Genomic DNA, 26,240 nt, shown 5'->3' on the forward strand with positions numbered 1-26,240 from the left:
TACTACTGGTCTAGGACCACACTTTAAGAATCACTGAATTGGACTTTCATCGATCAACATGACAAATCTTACACACAGAATGTTGAGTGGAAAAATAAAATTGCAGAATAATCCATATACTTTAGTACCATTTATACAGTTTTAAAACATGGAAAATAATTTTACTGCATGTGTATATATCACATACACACAAGTATATGGCCAAGTTCACAAAGGTAGTCAGTCATAGGACTAGAATTTGAAACTATGGTTGTCTGGAACTAAAGACCATTCATTTCCCATCACAAGCTTATTACAAAGAGGTATTTTTTTCCCCTTCAAAAACAACAGGGTTAAGTATAGATTTCATGTCAAGAACAACTAAAGAAAATCTGGCTAATATCTCAGAATAGTTATCAAAAAATCAGTCTTTTCTTGATATGCCCCCACTTTACACTTGTATTATGTGTTTATTTTCTAAATATAGAGTAAAAATTAGGTGACATATGCTATGGGAAAATCTGGAGTAAAAGACAGATTGGAAAAAAATATTTTCTTGCCCAACACTAAAGTGAGTCCACATAAATAGATAAAGAAAATGTGTTATTCATACACAGTGGAGTACTACTCTGCCATAAAGGATAAGGTTGTTATTTGTAGGAATATGGATGCACCTTGAGACCATAATGTTGAGTGAAATAAATCAGACACATGAAGTTAAATATCACATGGTTTCTCTTATAGGAGAACCGCCCCCCCCCAAAAAAAAATGAAGAGCAAGATAAATGATAGATAATAGGAATTAGGGAGATAAATCTTTTGCAAATAGGAAGGAGACCTAGAGGAAGGGGACCTAGAGGTGGAGGTAGAGAAGGGGAAGGGGGTGAGAAAAGCATTGAGATGTGTTATGTACATGTACCAACTCCCCATGAGGAATATAATCATTATGTACTGCAAACATGTACTAATAAGAAATAAAAGCTGAAAAAAAAATAAGTGGTGGTGAAGACCAAGCAAAAAGGGCACGCTGGCACTGCAGTAGAGTCCTGTATAAAACACTGGCTGGCTGAAAACTCTATTGTAGGAAATCTGGAGTCAGGTCTCTTTCTGATTTGTCTGTGTATCCTCAGCACCTCCATATAGTAGCGTCCTAATAGATATATGTCACATATGTATATATATATATATATATATATATACATATATATATGTATATACACACACACACACACACACACACACACACACACATACATGATGTGTGTGTGTCAATAATTCAATCCACAATCAAGGACAACATTGTGCCAGAAGAGGGCACACCAGTTACACACAAATCAAAATTCCTACTCTTCCGTAACTATTACCATCTTTCTGTTACCTTTGTTGGGAGTAGGAAGAAAGGAAAAAAGAAAGAAAGGAAGTTTCAGTATTTAAATACTGCCAGTTCATCAGTAAACTAAGTGATCATCCTCGAGGTACAAGAAATTGGATCTGAGGACAGGAAGTCTTTTAAGGTTACCAGGATCCCTAGCAAAGGGCGCGGCTACTTCCGGAGCCGCGTCGGAACGGCTTGCTGGGCTATGTGGGTTTTGGCCGGGAGGATTTAGTCAAAGGACCGCTTCCTGCGAGTGGCTAGGGGCGGTTGCAAAGAAAGGAAATAGCTCCAAGAGCTGCATCTTGCTTGCGGTAGCGGCGGCAGAGGCGGAGGCAGAGAGAGGAGGGCGGAGGAGGCAGAGGAGGCTGTTGCAGAAAAAAAGTGTCAGAGCCAGTAAGTGAGCTGCCTTAGAGCTGTGGGCCGAAGACAGCGCTCCAAGCCTAGCTTTGCAAATGAGTAATTCCAAGTTAAGAAGCTGTCGGATGGGGTCAGGGCAGTGCTTTGTCAGTCGCCTGTCAGTAGGCGCCGCCGAAAAGAGGCTTTTGGGGCTCCGGGGCCGGGCCTCGCGGGGAGCCAGACTGCGCTTTTGCTGACTGACAGCCCTATCCTGAAACCGGGGTAGGTGCTGGGCTGTCTTGCTTGGGACACTAGGGTCTGCACCCCAGAGAGCTTCCCCAGGCAGCTCCTGGAATTTGGGGGGAGGAAGTAGGTTACTTATGCGTCCCTTTTAACCCTCGGATCCTGGCGAGATCCTGCCAAGTGGGTGTTGACCAGTGTTTCGGGAACTAAAGGAAGGACTCGTAGAGTGTTAGTCTGGAGCCTTACTTCCCGGCTACCCCGGCAGTCGGAAGCGGAGTTGCTTGTTTTGAAAGGCACATGCCGCCTCCTGCTCCTGTCACTTTCGGACAAGTTAACCACCTTAAGATTGGTTGTTAAACCAATATATTCCCTTACCGATACGTCAGATTAGTACTGCCATGGGTATCAGATTATTGCTCAGTAAATATACTCTGTAAATATACTTGATGGCGAAGTCAAAATTAAATGCCTCCAAGCACTTTTTGAAAAGACACAAGACCGACCTAGCAAGCAAACTATTCAGTGCACTTTTCCTCGCTTTCGCTTATAGTCGTTTTAGCAGGCAGAGTAAATTAATAGTCATTTTAAAGGACTAGATTCTGTTGTGCCTGTGCATCTGCAAAAGAACTGGGTATATTGGAATATAATTCTTGATGACTGACGAAATGAGTGAAGTAATTACAAAAGTTGTTGCTGGAAAAAATCAGAAATAGCTTTTATTAAGTTACTGCTTTTCTATTGTTTTAGGTTCGGCTTTAGAGTGTGGTAAGGGGTGCTTTTCATGGTGCATGGAAGGAAAGCCAATGCGCAGGTAGGCATTTAGGAAGAAAAGTGTGGGCTTCACTGATTGAAATTCAGCAGGTAATAATTCAAGGCTTCATTTAAATGTTTTCAATAAGTTCTCAAACCTTAGTAAATTCTGCTCAGAATGAATGATTCTTACTCCAAAATCAAAAGTAATGTCAAATTAAGAGCTTTTTAATACAACGAAGTATGGAAGTTAGATTGCTAAAGAGTTCTGTAAATTTTATGTAGTTAACATTTAAATTTTCCTTTTGCGTAGTAATTGTTGTGATAAATAAGTTTACTATGATACTCTCTTAGTTTATTATCATTTTAATTCCTGATAGAATATTGATGGCTCTGTTGCCACATAAGAATAATACTCATTTATAATACACTGTACTACATGCCTACTTATGGTTTTAGTTATTTCACTAATATTCAATAATACATTTGTTCTATTCATTAAAATAGCTGCATTGCATGGCAGATGCTTTAAGGACTAAAGAAGATATGAAAAATAGAAGCATGTGGGGAAATATAGACAAATATATTCCCTCCCAACTCTAGAATTGAGTAATGCTTTTTTCTCATCTGTTCTAACAGATGAGTCTAGAATCTTATTGAAACAGAATTAGCACACTTGTATTTCCTCAGTGTTTAAACTCATTTTATAGTTATCGAAGGCTTTTTTTTTCGTACTGGGGATCGAACTCTGGTCCTTGCACTTGCGCAGCAGGCGGCGAAACCACTGCCCTAAATCCTTGGCTCAGAAACCCTTTTAATGGAAGAAACATTTCATGATGAGGATATGACTTAGACCTAGATCAAGAACTAGAATGTATATCCTTTTCCAGATCTGTTATTGATTTATCCATTGACCTTTAGCTGTTCACCTCTATACTTTAGTTTCCTTCTACAATATATCTGACCAAGATATTGGGAATGAATGAATATGAAATCTTCAAGTGAAAAGATGTTATTGAGGGGACAAATTTCATTATCTTATTTTTATCTTACCCTATAGTAAGAATAATATTTGACTGTAAGGTACATGAAGAAATTAACAACACATATTAAATGCTTCATCACTTCAGAATCCAACACTATTGCAAAAGCCACTGATTGCTACTCATCCTCAGCTACCATAAATATCATATCTTATATAATGCTAAAATAAGAGCTTTTTTTTTTTAAAGAAAGGCAGAGTGTGGGAGTGTGTTTGGTTTATTAGTAATTTCTGTATAAAATACTCACTTAATCACTCTTACCTGTTCTTTTTTTCTTGCTTTATTACATAATGCTGTCAGTTATTCAAAATCACGTTGGATAATTCTAATGCCATAATTAAGTTATAGTTCTTTCTTTATGTCCATCACTTGGCCAAAGGCTAACCTATCCAGTGCTCTCTGGTCATTATTTTTCCCAATGCCTACAGTAAGTTATCGTCACACTTACCCACCCTTCCCTTGTTGCACTAACATTTTTGCTGCTGCAACTCAGAAAACAGTCTCTATAATGTTGGGCCTATACTCGGTTGCTGTTAAAGAAGTCTTGGATAAGAAGTAATGGTTTATATTGAGATTATTTGAATACATGTCCACTCTCCCTACTAAAATGTGAGCTCTCTGAGTCATGTATGTCTTCAGATGTTTGTACCGCCTGGCACCTAGTGGTTACTGAGTAACTGAATGAACAGTTTCTGCAGATTTTTCCCTGCCAAAAAAAGGTTCTATGAACGAGAAAAGAGTGAGATTATTATTATTTGTTTTTGGTTCCGGGGATCGACCTCAGGTCCTTGTGCTTATGCAGTAGGCAGCAAAACCACTGAGCTAAATCCCCGGTCTGAGTGAGAATATTTTTAAAGGTATTCTTTTTATGTCTTTTCCATTCAAAATTATCTGTAATTGTACACATTTATGGGATACAGTGTGATAATTCATTATATGTGTACAATGTATAATGATCAAATCAAGGTAATTATCAGTTCCTTCTAATGTAAATTAGTAAGACCATTATGGAAAGCAGTATGGAAGTTCCTCAAAACACTAAAATTAGGGCCGGGGATTTAGCTCAGTGGTTTCGCTACCTGCTGCGCAAGCGCAAGGACCCAAGTTCGATCCCCAGTGCCAAAAAAACCCAAAAAACAAAACACTAAAATTAGAACTACTGCCAGGCATGGTGGCACACACCTGTAATCCTAACACTCAGAAGACTGAGACTGGAGGATTACTACAAGTTCGAGGCCAGCCTGAGCTACATAATGAGCTCAAGACCAGCTTGAACTACATGGTGAGCCCCTGTCTCAAAAAAATAATAAAATTAGAACTACTATTTGATCCAACTATCTCACTACTGGATCTATATCCAAAGAAAATTAAATCAATATATCAAAGAGACAGCTGCATTCCAGTGTATATTACAGCACTATTCACAGCATCAAAGATAAGTAATCAACTGAGGTATCCATCAGTGGATGAATGACTAAAGAAAATGTAGTATATGTACACAAAGAAATATTATAGCCAAAGCAATAAAACCCTGTCATTGCAGCAACAAGATGAAACCGGAAGACATTATGTTAAGTGAAATAAGGCAGACACAAAAATACAAATACTGCATAGTCTCACTCAAATGTGGAAACTAAAGAGATGATTTCATAGAAGTAGAGAATAGAATAGTGGCTGGGAGGGGGAGGGGATGCGGGGAGGTTGGATAGTGGGTACCAAAATTAGATAGGAGGAAGAAGTTCCAGTGTTTATGGAACACTCAGTGGGATAACTATGGTTTCCAACAATGTATTGTATGTTTCATAAGGAACTAAAAGAGAGGAGTTCAAAGATTCCCAACACACACCAAAAAAATGATAAATGTTTAAGGTATTCTAGTTCTTATCTATAAAAGTTTCTTCTTTCCTTAAATATATAAATTAGACATAGCCTGATGTTATTAGAAATTGGTTTACTCACTCACCAACCATTTATATACTGCCTGTTCCATGCCTGTATACTGCTTATATACAGTGGGAAACAGGCATCATAATACTACAGGATGTTTAATAGAGATATATAACAAAAAGGGGAACCTCTGCTCTGGTGACAGAGAAGAGCACAAAGATGGTGATATTTGAGCTGACTCTTCTGGAAAAGATAAGAATTTACTTCTAAAGAAGGGAGTTAAGGGGGCCGGGGATTTAGCTCAGTGGTTCCGCCACCTGCCTCACAAGTGCAAGGTCCTGAGTTCGATCCCCGGTACCCACCCCACCCCACCCCAAAAAAGAAGTTAATGCCTGGGTAATGTAGCTCAGTGGTAGAGCACTTGTCTAACATGTACAAGCCCCTGGGTTCAATCCCCAGTACTGGAAAAAAAAAAAGTTAATTAAAAACACCGTAAACAGAAGAAAGTTTGTACAAAAACAAGCCCAAGACCCAGAAGTGTCTGAGATATATACAATGGTGAGTATGTCTGGAGTATAAGGTATAGGGAGGAAGAAATAGAAACAGGAAAAAACATCATGCGTCCATGATTGCAACCATGGGAAAGAATTTTGCCTCTATCCTTTAGATACTTAAGAGCCAGTGAAACCCAGGCATGGTAGCACACATTTGTGATTCCAGCACTCTGGAGGCTGAGGCAGAAGGATCACTATGATTTTGAGGCCGGCCTGGACTGGACTACATTATATGAGTTCAAGGCCAGCTTGAACAACATAGGGAGACCCTATTTCAAACAAAACAAAAAGAGCCAGTGGACCTTGTTATATAAATCAGGCCTTGGGCTGATTTTTAGGCACTTAAAGAATAGACAGGAAAGAAGGAAGAGATTATGCCAAAGAAATTAATTTAAAGGAGTTGTGATAGTTTAAATGAAAGATGATGACTACCTAAGGTAAATCTATGGCCATGGACATTGAGAGAAGAGGATGGAATTTGTTTAATAATAAAATCAAAAGGATTTGATAAATGTGGAATGAGGAAAATACAGTGATATAATGACTCCAAAGATTTGGCTTTGAAAACTGAATGCCACCATAATGTGATTAAAAACCACAAGAAGATGTAGAGGCTTGAATAAGCCAAGAATAGATTCTGTTTCAAACACTTTGAAATTATTCTGTCTAGGGCTAGTGATTGTCAGTGGTAGAACACTTACAAAGCATGCATGAGGCCTGGGTTCAGTCCTCAGTCCTTGGGGGGAAAACGTTAGCCAGATAGAAATATCCAGCACATGATTAGATTGTGGGTCTGAGACAGAAGAAAGATTTGGGCTAGAACTTTTTTTAAAAATGTGAATCTCCAAAATGCATGTGGTTCCTCAAGCTTTAGGCATGAATGAGGGTAGAATACCAAGAGAGGAGAAGCCTAGGGAGTACCAGAGGTGTTTAAGGTGGGCCTAAGGAAGATCCAGTAGAGATTCTAAAATGGTCAGGAAGTTTTATGTTTTCTGGGTCTTATTTCATTATATCTGAGTTTTAGTATATGTGCTGCTGAAGCGAGCACAATATCTGGGTTTTTATTGATAATTTTTTGCCCACAGTGAAAATCGGATGAACTGTTCCTTGAGTTCAGTTTCAAAAAACAAAAAAGTACTATTCAGATCTCATACCTTTATATTTTTCTTATGCTGGCCATTCTAAAAGACATGCTTAAAACTCGTAGAAGATAAACTTGCTTGATTTGCTGTTCCCTAGTGTGGCATGTACTAAAGATGGGCTTGTTCAACATGTCTTCCTTTTCTCCCTTTGCTAGGGCCACAAGAAAATTAAATACTGTGCTTGATTTCTTAGTCTTCACATTTGGGGATGGCTGTGTTACACGGTAGTGCCAGTGAGATGTTAGCAGAATTCGCTGAGAGGCATTCTAGGGTGGTTTTTGCTGTCCTCACACGGAGACCAACTTGCTTGTGTGGCTATTTGTCCTTCCTATTTCCTCTCGTCTTGATCACTGAGCCAAAGCTTACACTCATTTTATCCAATAAGTAGTGATGAAATGTCTTGGGGGCTAAAGTATTCTTAACCTATTTTCAGATAAGAAACAGGCAGCCTGGCTTTCTGGTTTGGAATCAGGTAAGACAGATACTTCTTAGTGGGTACCCTCTGGTAAGCAGAACTGGCACTTTGAGAGACTGTGTTTTGAGGATTTGATCACTCAATTCTCTCTTTCTGTGCAAGTATATTTCATGTATAAATGAGGGTCTGCTCAACTGAATCTTTTCTAAGGATGGCCTATTACTTTCCAAATTAAAACAGAATATTTTGAAGTATAAAAGGAGAGATAATAGGGAGCACAATTCTAGTCTAAGGAAAGATTCTGCAAATGTTTGGACTAGGACATGAACTGATCATAATTGCTTTAGGATCAAAAAGTATGTTTCCTAAACTTTTTATTGTGCTTGATTTTAACATTAGCCACTTATAGAAAATGATTCTTTAATTAAGACTATTACTATAGGAGTAATAGATCTAGTAAATGTGTGATTTGATAATTCTGAAATTTGAACTTGATTCATTCATTTAGAGCAGATAGAATTTTATTTTCTTAGCAAGATATAAAATTCCCTTGGTAAATGTGAAGTATTACTTAACATATTTGTTTTTTGCTTTGTGCTTCCTACGTGGACATGATTTGATAATTCTCATTGTTATTTTAGGAGATACCAGTATTCAAGGGATGATCTGTCCATTTACCTTTCCTCCATTTCATTGCCTTTTTTTTTTTTTTTTTTTTTTGGTGGTGGTGGTACTAGAGGCTGAACCCAGGGCCTTCACACTGAGCTGCATCTTTAGCCCCTTTTCATTTTCCGAGACAGGATCTTGCTAAGTTGCCCTAGTTGGGCTCCAACTTTTGATCCTCCTGCTTCAGCCTCCCCAAGTGCTGGGATTATAGGCAAGCACCGCCATGCTTGGCTATTTGCCTTATATTCTTAAACTGCTATGACTTTAATTTTCACTTATTCTAGCAGTTTATTGTTGTCATCACTCAGAAAACCTCTCTGAAATCTTAAGTCTTAATTACTTGTTCCTTGTCCATAGCCTCTTGACTGGCTGTTATTTCTCTTCTTCAAAATCAACGTAGCTTTACCTTTTTCTTTTTCCTAGTCATCACTCACCTCCTTAGTGTATGACATTTCCCAACCCTAGATTAATCCAGGAATTTATATTCTCTGAGCTAGTCTGTTGAGTACTGCTGAATAAAACCAGCCATGGGGAATACCAGCTACTATTTTTATATGATCTTTAACATGACTTAGACAAGCAGGATTATCCAACAGTATTTATGTGAGTCCCTAGTCCTTGCTTCCTCTTTCCCCACAGCAAAAATACTTCACATCCTTACCTATTCTCATGATCCCATCACCACTCCTCTCGCTGGCAGCAAATGACCTACTCTCCCACTTTTTTAATTTCACAGGAAAATATAGATGCCATCAGGTATGAATTTCCCCAACTTCCTGATGACTTCCTTCCCCCAAATAGATGTATCTACTTCTTCATTATGTTTCTTTTTTTTGGTACTGGGAATTGAACTCGGGACCTTCTGCTTGGTGAGGCAGGCGGCAGCACCACTGATCTAAATCTCCGGCCCTCTTCATTATGTTTCTTTTCCCATCCCTTTTCTCTGATCTTCTAAGGTAAGCTCTTCTTTTAAATCCATTTCGTCTGTATTTTGTTTCTCTACACTCCCCTTCTTGAATGGAGTTGTTATAGCTTGTATCTAGATGTCCCCCCAAAGCCTCAGGCACTCATAGGTGGGGCTTTTTGGAGGTGCCTGGATATAGGGTGTGTGATGCTGAGATCCAGGATCCAATGCTAGGATTAAGAGTGTGAGTGCTATCCGCCCTAAGAGTGGGTAGCCAGGATAAGATACAAGGGACAAAAAGAGAGTTGTCCCTGGTTGCTTTTGCTACCTTCTGCCTGCCACGAACTATTTCTCCTCTGCTAACCCCCTCTGCCATGCCACCCTGCCTTGGAGCCAACCGATGATGGTCTGAAACCTCTACATACTGTGAGCCAAATAAACCTTTCCTCCTTTTACTTTTGGGTGTGGGGTATTTTGTCTTAGCAATGAGAAAAAAGTAACCAAGACAGGAGTGCTGCTTTACTCTGCTCTCCTTTCCTTATGTTTTTAAACTTCTTTGGGTTCTTTGTATCAATATTTATTAATTTTCCAGTCTTTCCCCTCTTTAAGCAAAGAGACACAGTACTGTATATCTCTTCACCATTGGAAGTAACAGAAAGAGTGCAGTCAATCAATACAGTGACCTTTTATTTGCATGGTGTTGTATGTGATAAGGGCTGAGGTAGGCTGAGCATCAGGTTGGTTTATGCAATAGCTTCATAATGCCAAATTCTTTCTTTTTCTCCAGTATCAGCTTCTTCTAACCTAGAATTGACTTCCCATTCCTTACCACCATTACCAATGCTACATTTTTCCTTGTTAATGCCCATCAAAAGAAACTCCCTGAATCATGGAATGTAAGTCTTTTCCTTTAGTTTGTTGTCCATCTTAGATAAGGAAATGCCATCAGCTAATTGATTTAAGAAAACTGAAAATTCATCCTTGAAGCTGGGTAGCGTCAGTTTTCCCTATAGCCTATGCAGAATAGAAGAACAAAATCACAGTTATTTTAAAGCTTGAAACAGTTGTTGGTAAAATATGCTAATACTAGAATTTATTTTGAACTCATGCTTTTCATTTGTATTAAAAGAATACAGGGGGCCAGGGATTTAGCTCAGTGGTTTCGCCGCCTGCTGTGCAAGTGGAAGGACCCAAGTTCAATCCCCAGTACCTAAAAAAAAAAAAAAAAAATACAAACATCTGCTGAAGTTATTGTTCCTAGATTTTATCCTGTTTAGTTCTTTTTAAAATTTTTTAATAATATATATTTGCCATAATAACAATCATATTCATCTAAGGGAATTTGTACCTGTATATAATATGTCTTAATTCTTTTTTATTCCCATTTCCCTCCCCTCCTGTCCATCCTTCTTCCCCTCCGCATTTACAATATCCTCTTTAATTCTAAGACTGATTTTTTTCAAAATTGATAGAGAAGGGAGAAGGCAAAAGCTCTGTTTTGTCTTCCTTGTTTGTTAACTGTGGATAGGGAATAATTCTTTCATTTGCTTTTTTCAATCTTAAAATACATATATATTAGCCTAGCAAATCAAGTTAATAATGTTGTTTGAATTCAGTTTCTTTCCCTTAATATTGGTAATCTTACTAGTACATATTAGGATAGAAACCCACAGATCAAAAAAGTAAGTAATTTGAGACCTTGTAGTTTCTCTAATTAAATTTTTACTTGGACAATAAAGCTTGCTCCCCCAAGCCTTTAATTAAAACCTTTCCTAGGATTCTGCTCTGCCCTAGGAAGCATTTCACACATCAGTTCACTGCCTCATCCTTCGAGTTTTTAGAGCATTTATTCCATCAAACTGAATGAAATTGTGAATATATGTGTAACGAGGTATGAACACAATCTGTTTCTTGGTCTCTTATAATGTTCCTTCAAAGGCACTCAGAAAAAAATACTTTCTGCCAGTAAAACTCTTTGAACATGCTGAAAATGATGGAGGATGTGAGCTTAAATTTTTTAAAATACACATTTACACTGTGCATGGTGGCCTGTAATCCCAGCACTTGGGAGGCTGGGGCAGGAGGATAGCCATGAATTTGTGTCCAGCCTAGGCTACACAGTGAGTCCTAGCCCACCCTGAACTACAGAGCGAGGCTTGTCTCAAAATAGCAATCATTGGGCTGGGGATTTAGCTCAGTGGTTTCACCGCCTGCTGCACAAGTGCAAGGACCCGAGTTCGATCCCTGGTACCAAAAAAAAAAAGACATCAAAAAAAAAAACCCCACACGTTTATAAATATAAACAGCAGAAACAAGAGGGAATCCAACTTTCAGAATTGTACCTCTCAGCCTCCTAATGATTCCTGTTCTTGTGCCCTCTCATTATTCTCCTAGAAAAGCAGCATACTCCAATCAGGTGGCCTTGGGCTTGTTTTTATTCCCATCCAAGAATAAAAGCCACATAGACCAAATTGCCAATATTTCCATTTCAAATATTCAGTCCAGTTGCCTAAGACACCTTGTAATAATAAAGCACAGAATTTGGAATCAGAGGACCTACATTCAGACAAATCTCAGCATTGCCATTCCTTGTAGGGTAAGTGCAGTTGTTCCCACATACACATGATAGTCTGAAGAATCAGAGAGGTTTAGTAATTTTGTCAAGCTTATACCTAATAAATGATGGAATGATGGAACGTAGCTTTAACCTACATTTGCCTGGCTACAAACCTAGTATTCTTTCATGAGAACTAGGTAAGAAAGTTTAGAGAACAAACCCAATTCATTCACAAGGGCTGGTTGTAACTCAAGTTGGTCAATTGCCTTCAAAGTCTCTCTCCTGTATAATTTTAGACCACACTTTCTTCCAAGCAGAACTCAATGTCCTTAGAGAGAAATTGGCCCAAGATTTCTCAACCCCACACAGGAAAGGATGTTGTAATGCTCCTTCCAGAACCCTTTAAGGGTTAAATCTGTATCTGAGACCATCGGGAAGCATAGGCAGCCAGCATTCAGGTCATAACTCAAGACTGTTGATAAGTTAAAACTAAAATTCCACTTGTAACCTAGATTGTTCAAATGTCAGGCTGGTCATAACTCAAGGGTCCACTGTAGTTTATTTTGCCAAGAAGAAAAGTGTACTTCATTAAGAACCATTTAATAGACATTACACACACAAAAGCAGTAATAGCACAGGGTATGTATATGTTTTGCTATGGTATATTTTGAAAAGCTAAAAAGATATGTAGAAATTAGCTTATCTACATTGTACCTAGGTGAAGTAAAAATATCTGAGGTCAACAATAGTATCTAATTAATTAATGTTAATTTTATAGCATTAGAATTGCAACAATAGCACTTATATTTTAACATTTCATACCAATATTATAGGAATTTTTAAATTGCTTTTCTGTATTTTATGGTGGTTTTTTTAAAGAAACTTGATTGTACTACATTTAAGCATGTGATTTATTCTTTTAGAACTTACCACATACAAGGCAGTTAAGCACTGTTGTTAAAAGCTTGCCTGGTTGTTTAGGTGGGTGGTAAAATTATCCTTTAACTGCACAGCTTTATGTTTCAGTCTTTAAATTGTCAAACATAAACAGTACTGTTTGTAACTAGACTTCAGGAATTGTGAACAGTTTGTACTCTAGAATGTAGAATTACTGGTAGGCTGAGGGCAAGTATAGAAAAATTTAATCTATAAATATGTACTTTGAAAAAAATGAGTTGCTGCTGGAGAAAGGAAAAACCATGTTCTTCATTCTCACATTATGCCTTGGTAATGTATGTGTAGTCTTTTCCTCCTAGAATGTCCTTTTATTAGATTTTCCTCTCCTTCCCAAGGGACTCTTTTGAATACTCCAGCATGTTTTTATTTTTATTTTTATTAGTACATGTTTGCAGTACTTAATGATTGCATTCCTTGTGGGAAGTTGGTACCTGCACAGAACGCACCTTCATTCTCTTCCCATCCCCTGCCCCTCCCTCCATATCATGGTTCCCTCCCATTTGTAAAAGATGTTTCCCTATTTCCTGTTATCTATTTTTTATTTTGTTTTTTATTTATAATTTGGGTTTCTCGCATAAGAGAAACCATGTGAAACTTATTTAAGCTAGTGTGTCTGATTTATTTCATTTAACATTATGGTCTCAAAGTACATCCATTTTCCTACAAATGACTCAAGTTATCCTTCTTTATAGCAAAGTAGTACTCCACTGTGTATAAATACCACATTTTCTTTTTCCATTCATCTGTTAATGGGCATATGGGCCACTTTTAAGATTTAGTTTACTATGAATTGTATTGCTATAAACATGGGTACGCATGTACCACTATAATATGATGTCTTTAACTCTTTTGAGACAATACCTAGAAGGGGAATAGCTAGATTGAATGGAATTTCTATTTATAGTTTTGTGAGGACTCTCCATACTGATTTCCACCATGGTTTCCTAGTTTACATTCCCACCAGTAATGTAAAAGGATTCCTTTTTACCTGCAGCCCCGCCAACATTTGTCATCATGTGATTTCCTGATGATGGCCATTCTTTTTGGAGTAAGATGGAATCTCACTGTTGTTTGAGTTGGCATTTCTCTAATAGATATTGAACATTTTTTATGTATTTATTTTCTATTTGTACTTCCAGTAAGTCAACACCTTTGCATTTTATTGTACTATCAGTTCTTATCAGTGCCACAACTCCAAAGGTAGCAAACTGGTCGGGGTATATCCTGTGCAGACCAGCAATTTGACTATGTCAGTGTAGTCATAGGTAATTAGAGTCTGGGAGAGAGCCGGGTGAGGCTGAAGCAGTGACCAAAATATTTGTGTTACCCGCTCCTTTTTTAAGTACATAGTTCCTTTGGATGAATTATCCATCAGAGGACTATTTAAAGAATCTAGAATCAGATATAGAAATATAATGACCTGGAGCATGGAAGTGAGATATTTCACTTAAGCTCTGGGAAAATCCAGTGTGATATTCCTATTTTACAGCAAAATACACACCCCTGTAGTAATCTAACAGCTTATACCTTTCAGATAGATCCAGGATCACCCTCATGTTAATATTTCATACATTTTGCCTTTCTGAACTACATTTTTAAAAGTGTATTGAGATATAATTGATATATAAATGAACATGTTTAATGTATACATTTTGTTGAGTTTAAACCTATGATACCATCACCGCCATCAAGGTACTAAACACAACTGTTACCCTTCAAAATTCCCTTGTCTGAACTATATTTTTGTCCTTGATGCCCTCTTTCTGGTTATCTCCCCATATAGGTAATTAGGTTCCCTAGTTGTCCCTTTGTACACCTTTGAATAGTCCATAGCAAAACACTTTGTATGTTCTGAGCAATTAGTAAATATTTGTGAAATGTTTGTTAAAAGAATAATTACCATTTTAACTTAACATAGATTCTCTTTTCTCTGCATATTTATTTAGTTTGGTAATTATGGAAATCCTTTTTTTCCAGTCCTGGGGATTGTTAAACCAAGGGCTTCATGCATGGTAGACAAGGATTCTGCCGATATAGGGGAAATAGTATAACTCCCAACCTGCGAGATGTCAGATACAGCAAGTTCATGTTCCCCAAAAATCGAAGAATGAATTCTAAGGAATGACAGATGTTAAGAGTAGGAAAAAATGATTGAGAGAGACAGCTCCTGAGAGACAGGAGGGGACCTGAAAGTGGGTTGCCTACTAGCCCACTTCTCAAAGGAAGTTTTATAGAGCAAAATCACAAGGTGGGTACAACATGGGTCAAAACTATGATCAACCAGTAAGATTACAAGTACAGTGCCTTAGGTAATATTGATCCAGTGGGGAAGCAGGTCACGGAGCAAAGGTACATGGAAAGAACAAGGACCTTTTTAGGAAGGGATGGACCGGGAGGTCCTGGTCACCCTTCTGGGTGACTGATTTTCATCTGGACTTTATTGGACCAAATGATACCAATTATAGTATAATCTTCAATTTATTGCTTATCTCTTGGAGAGGAATGTAGGCCTGGTCATTTCATCTTTCTTTCTTGAGGCCTGGCCTTCAACAAATGCTCCTCCAGCCGCAGTTGTAAGGTGTTCTCACTTTCTGCACTGACTCCTCCGAGGGCCCGGCCCTTCCTGTCTGACGGCCCTAGCACATTTCTACCTAATTGAGTTGATTATACCCCTAACCCCTAAATATCTTAGCTCTAATTACTTATCGGTAATGTAAGCTTGTGGCTTCTACCTAGTAAGTTAGCACCTTTCCACATATGAACTAAGAATATGTTAGGTAGAATAACTTGTTTAAAGGTAATAAACCTTTGACTATATTTTAGAAATAAAGATAATACTGAAAATTTCTTACCATCTCAGTTATTTTTAGCTGGAAGAGCTCAGCTCTGTTATGCTTATTTCCTTAAATCTAAAATCTATTTTGCAGGCCCCTTTTTTCCAAATTATGTGACTTTTCTGGTATTTAATTAATGAAGTTCTTCATGATAACTGAATCCAAACAACTTGTATTTATTTAGTGCAGTTTCCTTGACGTTTAAGGAGCTTGGATAATCAATAAGAAAAAAAAACCTATTTGAATTGCTAAGTAATCCTACAAACTCTTCCCTCCTTCCCCAGAACTCTCATGAATCACAGTTATTAAATATCCACACTCCTCAGGAGATAGCTGTGGCTTATCCAAAAGCTTCAGGAGACCTGCTCTGCTACAGAAAGCTTTATGGTCTTGAGTAAGTCACCTAACCAAACCAGTTTCTTCACTTATAAAAGGAAGATATCTATTATGCTAGATGATCCAGCCATCCGTTTTGTTTCACATCTAGATGTCCACTCTTCAAATCTGGCTAACAGATTATGCCAAGTGAAGAACAGCAGTTTTCATGTTAAAGACAGCATCAATTTATAAAATTGGGGATATATATATCCCCAATCCTGTAATGCAATGTTCACTAAATTTGAGTAATTTATAGACCTGCCCCCTCTTTTCTTTAGATCATTTTTAAAGGAAAATAGTAATTATGGCAGCCTCTTTAACAGTTTGGCCACACATGCTTAAATATACAGGAAATACCTAACTTAGCAGATTTCCACAGTGACATATACAAGTGGTCCCCCAAGCTCCAGCTATCAGCTCAACCTAAAATGTTTATTTTAAAACCCAAAATAGGAGGGAAAAAAAAACAAAAATAGGGCCAGGGATTTAGCTTAGTGGCGCCACACCTGCCTCAGAACACAAGGTCCTGAATTCGATCCCCGATACAAAAAAAAAAAAAACAGCAACAAATAATAGACTAACCCAGAAGGAAAGAGATGTACTTTTCCTTCTCCCTTCTTGTACCTTTCAGCCCTTGTGGCTCAGGACCATAAAACTTTGGCCAGAACTATGTTCTTAAACTTGTTATATAACCTGCAGATATATAAATTTATGTATGTTCACACATTGAAACATATGTAACTAAATGGAATGTATGCCATTGTTTTCTTATGCTGTTTCATGTTTTAATGCTGCTTATGAGGCACCAAATTTTACAACTAAATCTTCTCCCTATTTATAATACTTATTATAGAAAATTCCAAACCTCTAGACAGACAATATGAAATTAAAATTTTAGAAAATGACTTATTTAAAAATTAAAGAATGCAATGAATGGATAAAGAAGATGTAGTTTTGTTTTGTTTTGTTTTTTGTATGGGGATTGAACTCGGGACCTTGCACTTGCGAGGCAGGTGCTGGAACAACTGAGCTAAATCCCTGGCCCAAAGTTGTAGTTTTTTAATACAATGGAGTACTACTCTGCCATAAAGAAGGATAAATTGAAACATTTCTAGCTAAATGGATGCAGCTTGAGACCATACTCTTAAGTGAAATAAATTAGACACACACACACACACACATATATATATATATATACACACACACACACCACATTGTTTCTCTGGTGTGAGAAACCAAAAATATAAATAAGGACCAAAATATATAAAAGATATTGGGAAATGAGAAGAAAATGTTCCAATGAGAAGGGGAACAAGGGAGCGGGGAGAGAGAAAAGAAAGAAGGAACAAGAAAAAAAAAGAATAGAAGGAAAAAATGCAAGCAAAGCTTTTGTAAATAAGGAGGGGAAGAGGAGTGGAAGGGAGAGGAGGGGAATGGGAAAAAAGGAAGAAGCAAGATACATCACGTACAGGTACAAATTCCCTATGATGAATGTTATCATTGTGTATATCTAAAATGCACTGGCCTGGGGATTTAGCTCAGTGGTTCCACCGCCTGCCTCCCAAGTGCAAGGTCCTGAGTTTGATCCCCAGTCCCAAAAAAAAATGTACCAATAAAATTTAAAAATAGTTTAAAGAAAAAAATAAAAATAGAAGAATGTCTGTGGACTTATACCTCTCTTCTGTAAGCCTCACTGATTCAGATCGATTTGGTAATTTGATATATGTAGTAATTTTAAATGGGGCTACTTCAGGTCCAACCCGAACTCCATAGTAAGACCTGTCTCAAAAAAATAAAAATAAAACAAATATTTTAAACAAATAAATTGTAATATCTGTTTCAATAAATGTGGTGAAAATTCCTATGTAGAATAATGACACCTGATCACAATTTCTTTACCTAGTAGCTGGCAAGTTCCTTTGACTTCAGCTTTAGATGATTTCTAATTTTTGTTAAATAATAAAAAAATTTACAGAGTCAAGGAAATATAGTATTAAATATAAGTTTAATTTTTGGACCCTGGCTTATTTTCTTTGTGATCTTCTCATGCAAATAGAGCTGTATTTTACAAATTTTGTGCTGACCTGTACACAATGGCTTTAAAAGTTTTTAGAAAACTGTAACTATCACCCAGTGAAAATGATAAACATCAGCGTTTCAGAAAAATAGTAAATATCAAGATTTGGGGTAAGCCAGATTTAGAAATTAAAGTATATAGAGCTGTTTTATGCAGAGAAAATCATTTATAAATGTTTTTCATAAACTATTAATGTTGTACGAAATGTGACCCAAGACACACTGGGATTAAAAAAAGAATTATCCTTTATGAGATTGTGTAGTGAGAGTTCTCTAACTTAGAATTAGTATCATTTATCCTTTAAGAGGTTTTGAAGATGTTTAGAGATTCTAGAGTTATTAGAAAAGGAGTTCTTTGGGCACACAGTTCCCATTCGGTGATTGCAGACTTCCTTACCTGTGGATGGATGAGCACTTTAGGCAGAAGAGAACTTCTAATGGTGTTGCCATGTCTTCTCCCTCCGCCTCATTCCTGTAGGTGTACCAGCATTCGACCAGGAGAGACTGGAATGGATGTAACAAGTCGCTGCACCCTTGGAGACCCCAACAAACTTCCAGAAGGGGTTCCCCAACCTGCCCGCATGCCCTATATTTCAGACAAGCACCCTCGACAAACCTTGGAAGTGATTAACCTTCTGAGAAAGCACCGGGAGTTATGCGATGTGGTACTAGTTGTGGGCGCTAAGAAGATATATGCGCATCGAGTCATTCTGTCGGCCTGTAGTCCCTACTTCCGAGCTATGTTTACAGGAGAATTGGCGGAGAGCCGTCAGACAGAAGTGGTGATCCGAGACATAGACGAGAGGGCTATGGAACTACTGATTGACTTTGCGTATACCTCCCAGATAACTGTAGAAGAAGGCAATGTTCAGACCCTCTTGCCAGCTGCTTGTCTCCTCCAGCTCGCAGAAATACAGGAAGCCTGTTGTGAATTCTTAAAGAGACAATTAGATCCTTCTAACTGCCTAGGCATTCGGGCTTTTGCTGACACACATTCTTGCCGTGAGTTGCTAAGGATAGCAGACAAGTTCACTCAACATAACTTTCAAGAGGTGAGTTGTACTTGGTGGTTTGAATGCATTTATAACCTATTTTTCATAAGATCAGTATGAGTTCACATTCTACTAACTTTGGCTTGGATATTTACAGCTGGTTCTAACTTATAATGTTACCAAAAAATATTATAAATTCTAAGCCTGGTTTTTATTTTAAAAGCTAATTTTGTATTCTCTCAGCAAAAGCTGTTTCTCCCTGGCCATATTCATAAAAGGCTATTGTATAAGCTAAAATACAGTTCATTGATTTATAAGATCTGTGCCTGATAGGCTAGCTGGTCTAAGTTAACATAAAGTACTTCCTTCCTGAATTATTCAGCAGAATAAATTATAGCTAGAGGTTATTTGGTGAACTAATCATAAAAAGTGAATTTAGATGATCTCAAAAGAATTTTCATTAACTCTTTTTCATTTATCCATTAACAAATATTTATAAAGCTACTGTGTTTCATCCACTGTGCTTGGGAACATAGACTATAGTAGTGAAAAGAAACCCAGTCTTTACTCGAGTTTATAGTCTAGTTAATCTAGTTTCTGATGCATAATCATATACATAATTAATTATAATTAGTGGATGCTACAGAGAAGCATCCCTGAATGATTTAAAAGTGCACAAAAAGGGGCCAGGGATTTAGCTCAGTGGTTCCACTGCCTGCCTTGCAAGCACAAGCTCCCGAGTTTGATCCCTGGTACCAAAACAAACAACAACAACAAAAAGTGTACAGAAAGATTAACTTTGGTTCTGGAACAGTTCATGCCAGATCCTGAGACATCAATAAGCATAACTGATTTGAAGAAGTGAAAAACCCAAGTGAGACCCAGATAGCTAGGAGGAAGGTGTCATATATAAAGAACTCACAGAAAAAAGAGGGCCCTATCACACTAGAGTTGATAAACTATGTTAAGAATTTAAGATTTAATCTTTTAAAATAATAGAAAACTATTAAAGTATTTAAGCAAAAAAAAGACATGGTCAGGGCCAGGGATTTAGCTCAGTGGTTCTACCACCTACCTCGCAAGCACAAGGTTCTGAGTTCGAACCCCAATACTCCAAAAAAAAAAAAAAAAGGCATAGTCCATCTTACACTTTAATATCACTCCTTTGTCTACCAGTATAACCTCCAATGGATCAAAGACTTAAACACACAAAATGAAAAACATGAAAATATTAGATGACGTAAGCGATTCCTTCATAATCTTAAAGAAGGACTTTCTGACGGACAAATCAGAAAGAATAGAAAATAAAACAGATTTGACCACATAAAACAAAATTTTCTACATGGTAGAACAAAGCTACAATACTAACTGAAACGTCAAAGACAAACTGAAGGAAAATCCTTGCAATTGATATCACAGACAAAGGTTAATCTACTTAATATATCAAGACCTCCTTTTGGTCAATAACCGAGACCAGTGAGCTAAACGAAAAATGGGCAGTAAACAAAAAAACAAATTCAAATTGCCCTTAAATATCTCAAAGTGCTCAAGTTTGTTCAAAATAACTGAAACAAAAAATTAAAACTATACTACCATGCCAAAGTACCATTTTTTATTGATCGTATTACAGATATCTCAAAGTTTGATTGTGTACCCTGTTGAGAAGACCATTGGGAAATAGATATATTGGTGGCATAAATATTAATTGCCACAACCCTTTTAAAAGGAAACTTGGTGGTATCAATCAAAATTATACACTTTTTGCATATAGTTTTTGACTCAGTACTCTCCCTTCTGGGAATTTGTATGACAGATAATGGAGAATAGAACAGTTTGACAAGGTAAATCATATGTCCTTTTTTCAGTATTGTGATAGTTAGCTGTTGTGTCAACTTGAGTAAGAAATGCCCAGTTGATTGGATTAGCATAGTTCTGGGTGTGGCTGAATAGTTACTGAAGAGACAAAACCCACCCTGGGTGTGAGTGGCACCAACCAAAAGGCTTATGGCCTGAATGGAATAAAAAAGGGAACGAAGAAGTAGTAGCTTCTGTTTCTTCCGAAGAGCTCCAGTCTTTGCCTTTGCCTTCACCTTTGCTTTGGATGTCAGTGTAGACTCTTTAGCCTTCCCCCACAGACCCTTTGGCCTACTGATATGGACTCACATGGGACTCTACAGGGAGCTCCAGGCCTTTGACATTTGACAGCCCTTTTGCACTCTTCCATACCTGACTCCACAGATGGCCATTGTCAGCTTAGCTTGTAAATCCTTAGGTATTTATAAATCTTATATTTAATCTGTTTCTCTAGTGAGCACTGACTGATACGGATATGTACAGTTTGAAATGCCTGTGAGATAGCTAAGTAAAGATTTTTTTTTTTTTTAGTACCGGAGATCAAACTTGGGTCCTTGCACTTGCAAGGCAGGCAGCGGAACCACTGAGCTAAATCCCCAGCCCTAAGTAAAGATATTGTACAAGCAACTGTTTGTAGGAGTCTGTTCCTTAGAAGAGAGATTAGGCTGAAATTAAAATTTAGGAATATTAACAAGCCATGACCTCATCCTTTTTAAGCAGAATATAACCTAGGAAGGGTAAAGGAAAAAATGAACACGTTCAATTGCATAAAAATGTAAAATGTTTTATATGCTATATATTCTAGGAAGCTTCTGAAAATTAGTATTAGGGCAAAAGGCCCTAAAAATATTAAGGCATTACAAACATTTTGGTACTAGAGAAAGAACAAATTGGGGCATTTGAAAAGAATCCAGAAGTAGGCATTTTAACCCAGTGGAAGAAAGTGGAATTATTTAATAAATGTCATTAGGATAAATTGCAATTTGGGGGAAATTATAAATACCTTAAACAGATTAAAATTCTAATAGATAATTTAAATCTAAAAAAAGTTTTAAAGTTCTGGAAAATAGCACTGTCAGGGAATGAAGATCTTAGCAGGATATAACCCAGAAACCATTAAGAAAGAGATTAATAAATTTAATTTTAAAAAGTTAAGATTTTGTTGTTCTTTTTTTTGGTACCAGGGATCGAACTCGGGTCCCTCCGCTTACAAGGCAGGTGGCAGAAACACTGAACTAAATCCCTGGCCCTTTTTTTTTGTTCTTTATAACAATAAAAAGTACCGTAACTGAAGATTGATGCCAAACTCAGAAAACCTATTTGGAACACAACAGAAAAAGCACTAATTCCCATAAAGCTCTTACATATTTAGTAAATAAAAAATAGGCAAAGTGTGTGAATGAGCAATGTATAAAAAATTCAAATAGGGGCCAGGTTCAGTGGTTCTGCCACCTGCCTCGCAAGCACAAGGTCCCGAGTTCGATCCGTAATACTGGAAAAAAAATTTCAAATAGATAAGTAACATGTGAAGAAATGCCCAGCCTCACCTATTATTAAAGAAATAAGCATTAAAATAAGATACTGGGCCAGGGATTTAGCTCAGTGGTTCCGCCGCCTGCCTCGCAAGCGCAAGGACCCGAGTTCGATCCCCGGTACCAAAAAAATAAATAAATAAAATAAAATAAAATACTTATCAGACTGAATAGATTTGTAAATTTTATTTGAAAAAATCCAAATTTTTAAGAAATTGTAGAAATAAAATAAAATTTTCATATATCCTTTCCCAAAATTCACCATTTGTTAACATTTTGCCTCATTTGCTTTGTCATTCTCTGGTATATAAATTTTTTCTGAATAATTAGTGTATACATATATGACATTCCTTTATTCTCAAACACTGCTTTATTCCCTTCATATTCCTTTACTCCTAAACACCTATTATGATGGTTGCAAATTGGTGATTTTTTAAACTCCTATTTCCTATTTACATTCTTTTACAAAAAAAGGACTTCGTTGTCCCTCATTGGTGCTTGAATTATTAGCACTATATTCATGGGTTTAATCTGCCTATATGCATGGGACCCTGAATTAATCTTCAGCACCACCCCAAAAAAAGCACTGCCTTAGAATCTTTTGGGGTGATGATAATGTTCTGAAACATCTTCATTGTGGTCACAATTACCTTTATCAAAACTCATTGAATGTTATGTTTAAAATAAATAAAGTTTATTTTAGAAATACCCTGCTTTACCCATAACTTTAAGATCTAAGGTATTCACAAATATCAGGAGATATTCTTTTTTTTTTTGGTACCAGGGATCGAACTCGGGTCCTTGCGCTTGCACAGCAGGTGGTGAAACCACTGAGCTAAATCCCCAGCTGGAGTTATTCTTAATAGTAGAGAAAGTTCTGAAATCTTCCAGTTCTAGCTTTGCCTTCAAAATCAATTTTATATGCCATGATGAAACCCTAGTGAGGAAACTACCTGTCATCATGGATAGAATGGGTCCATGTAAGTGCAAAAAAAGATCACCATTTGGGATTTAACAGTTATAACTCATTTAAATTCCTTTCTTTTAAATCTTTTAAATCTATATCTAATTTCCTTCCATTTCATTAGACCCAGATGAATTCATATAGTATTATTCTTGTCTAAATTTTAAAACTGTCTGTAAACTCAACAATGCTAAATTCACCATATACTTCTGTTAGAATAACTCTAGATGACTTGCATATTCATCCCTGTTAGTTTTCAGCTTTATTCAGTCTTGAAATAGCATCTGCATTCACCTGAAGAAACTCAGTAAGCCAATTACCATAATGGCATGGGGCTTAAAGTTCAAATCTCCTCTAAACTCTTATTTAAGAACAGATGTTTTGAAGGATTATTTTCTTTTTCTTTTTTTCCTTTTCTTTTTTTTTTTTTTTTTTTGGTACAGGGGATGGAACTCAGGACCTTGCACTTGCAAGGCAGGTGTGGTGCCACTGAGCTAAATCCCTCACCCAGAGCATCATTTTCTTAACTTGATCATTTTGTTAAAGAATTTACTTCATTCCTAGATTTACTGTAATGCTATATCACTAATCTCTTTTTCTTGGTGGAAGAAAAAGAAGTATAATTTTAACTAGACTTTATCTATCAAGAGTTATTTTTACTTTCTGTTCTTGCTTGGTGGGAGATACTTTCTCACACATTTTCATGTCTTTCTACTATCTTATGTTTCCATTAAGTATGTTAATATCACAGTGGTTTATTCATAAACTTTAATCTTGGTTAGCATAGCCATTTATGTAATATTCAGTTTTTAATAAGTATGTTGAAAAATTTTATACTCTGATAAGATTTAAATATAAATTTTGGAAGACTTCCTTTAAATTTTGGACACCATTGCTAAAATAGCCATTAAAAGGATTGCAATACAAAGTTCAGAAGAAACAGTGCTGAGTAATCAAGAAAATGTCTCCACTTGTACTTAAGTGAAAAAACAGAAAAATAAGAAAGGAGAAGGTAAGATGCAGCCATGGATAAAGTCTTGTAAGCTATGAAGACCAACACTCCTAGTAGAACTAGACCCCAAATTTGGCTTTCGATATTATAGCCCACCCTCCACCCCACCAACATAGTGTTGCCAGGTAAAATGCAGTATTCCTACTTAAATGTAAAGTCCAAGCAGCAAATAATTTGTAGTATAACTTGTCCAAATTTATGTGCTAAATCTGGAAACCATGCCCGAGAGAGTAAAATGCAACCAATTTAATTACCAAGTTGTCTAAGCAACCTCAGTGTTATTTATGGTTTATATCTAGATGTCCCTCCAAAATCTCATGTGCTCTTAGGTGAGACTTTGGGGAGGTAATTGGATCATGGACTGCATACTCATCAGTGGATTAGTCACTGATAAGTTTATATCTAACTGTGATGTTGGGAGGTGAAACCTGGTTGGAGGAAGTGGGTCACGGAGAGGGCAGTGACATGGAAAGGCATTTCCCCTACCTTAAGACTCTGCTTCCTGCCTGCCATACCATGAGCAGTTCCCCTCTGCCATGCCACCCTGTCTTGGAGCCAGCAGACTAGGGACTGAAACCTCTACAAACTGAGCCAAAATAAATCTTTTCTTCTGTAGGTTGTAGGACTCAGGTGTTGATTCTCAGTGATAAAGTAACTAAGATGGGCCAGAGATTTAGCTCAGTGGCACCTCGCCTGCCTTGCAAGTGCAAGGTACTGAGTTCGATCCCTGGTACAAAAAAAAAAGTAACTAAGATACTCAGCTAAAATTAAAGGTAACTAATTTATTTCCTGAACCCTACAAAGTCTCTCATAATTTGCAGACTTGTGCCATTAAAAAATATAACTGACCTGCCTCACAAGCACAAGGTCCCAAGTTTGATCCCTGGTACCCCCCCAAAAAAATATAACTGACCTTGTACCCCTTTGCTGTTTTGATATCTGCACTTTTTTTGTAATAAGTTAGTTTTTAAGAAACATTCTTAAATCAAATATTCAAATTATTATGACATATCTCATTTCCTGATAAATATTCTGACTCTTTGATGAGCATGAAAATAACTGTCCCAAGAAAAATCCATTGTCTGCATTAGAAGCAGCACAGTAGGAATTTGAGCTCTTAACCATATCCTGCCTGCATTAATAGGCATCACATATAGCACACAACCTCCTGAATGACAGAAAAAACCACATAGAGGATAGCAGTAACTGTTTCCTTTGCCTGCCTCTTTTACTCTATGTCTTGATAAATAGACTTAAAAGATTTTGGAATTTGTGATTGGCCTGGGCAACAAGATAATGTCATTGTTGTCTTTTCATCTCCATTCTGACAGTTTCCTAGACTTGGGGAAAGATAAATTATGGGTGGCTTTATAGTTCCACATAGACTATATATCAGAATAGTTTGGTTCTCGGAGGCCTTCATTGTTCTAATTCTCTCCAGTTATATTCATGCTTGCACAATTACTGACATCCTTAATCTCTTTTGTAAACTGACACTTTAATATTTTTGCCCTAAACATTGCCCTTCTAGCAACTATTGTATCTCTCTGAAAGTTTTTCCTGATGTTTTGGAGTTTTATTGTGGTGTAGTTAATTTGGCTTGTTCTTAATATGCATTTTGGAAGACTTCCTTTAATTTTTGGACCCCATTGCTAAAAAGAGCCAATAAAAAGATCATAATACCAGAGTTCAGAAGGAATAGTGCTAAGTAATTAAGAAAATGCCTCCACTTGAAACAGATATATCAATATCCACAGAAGAGCTAGAAAATGCTAAACATCTTACAGTAG

At 37.0% G+C, this 26,240-nt stretch overlaps 1 protein-coding gene across 3 annotated transcripts in view; it reads left to right on the forward strand.

Annotated features, from left to right (window-relative positions):
- The first annotated feature begins 1,591 nt into the window (after positions 1 to 1,591).
- Klhl20 (kelch like family member 20) overlaps positions 1,592 to 26,240 on the forward strand; it is a 49,124-nt gene continuing 24,475 nt past the window's right edge. Inside the window, exons 1-3 of one of the 3 annotated variants that reach the window (XM_004853416.4) lie at positions 1,592 to 1,747; positions 2,681 to 2,744; positions 18,575 to 19,148. In XM_004853416.4, the coding sequence (XP_004853473.2) occupies positions 2,722 to 2,744; positions 18,575 to 19,148 (597 nt within the window). In that variant the 5' untranslated portion in view covers positions 1,592 to 1,747; positions 2,681 to 2,721. Of the gene's footprint in view, positions 1,973 to 2,680; positions 2,745 to 2,775; positions 2,795 to 18,574; positions 19,149 to 26,240 lie in introns of those variants that run through there. The other 2 variants (XM_004853417.4, XM_087194334.1) reach the window with 2 other exon arrangements.

Source organism: Heterocephalus glaber, unplaced genomic scaffold, assembly GCF_053883595.1.
Source record: "Heterocephalus glaber isolate CG9 unplaced genomic scaffold, H.glaber_assembly_v1.0 deba00001600, whole genome shotgun sequence".
Classification (NCBI taxonomy): Eukaryota; Metazoa; Chordata; class Mammalia; order Rodentia; family Bathyergidae; genus Heterocephalus; species Heterocephalus glaber.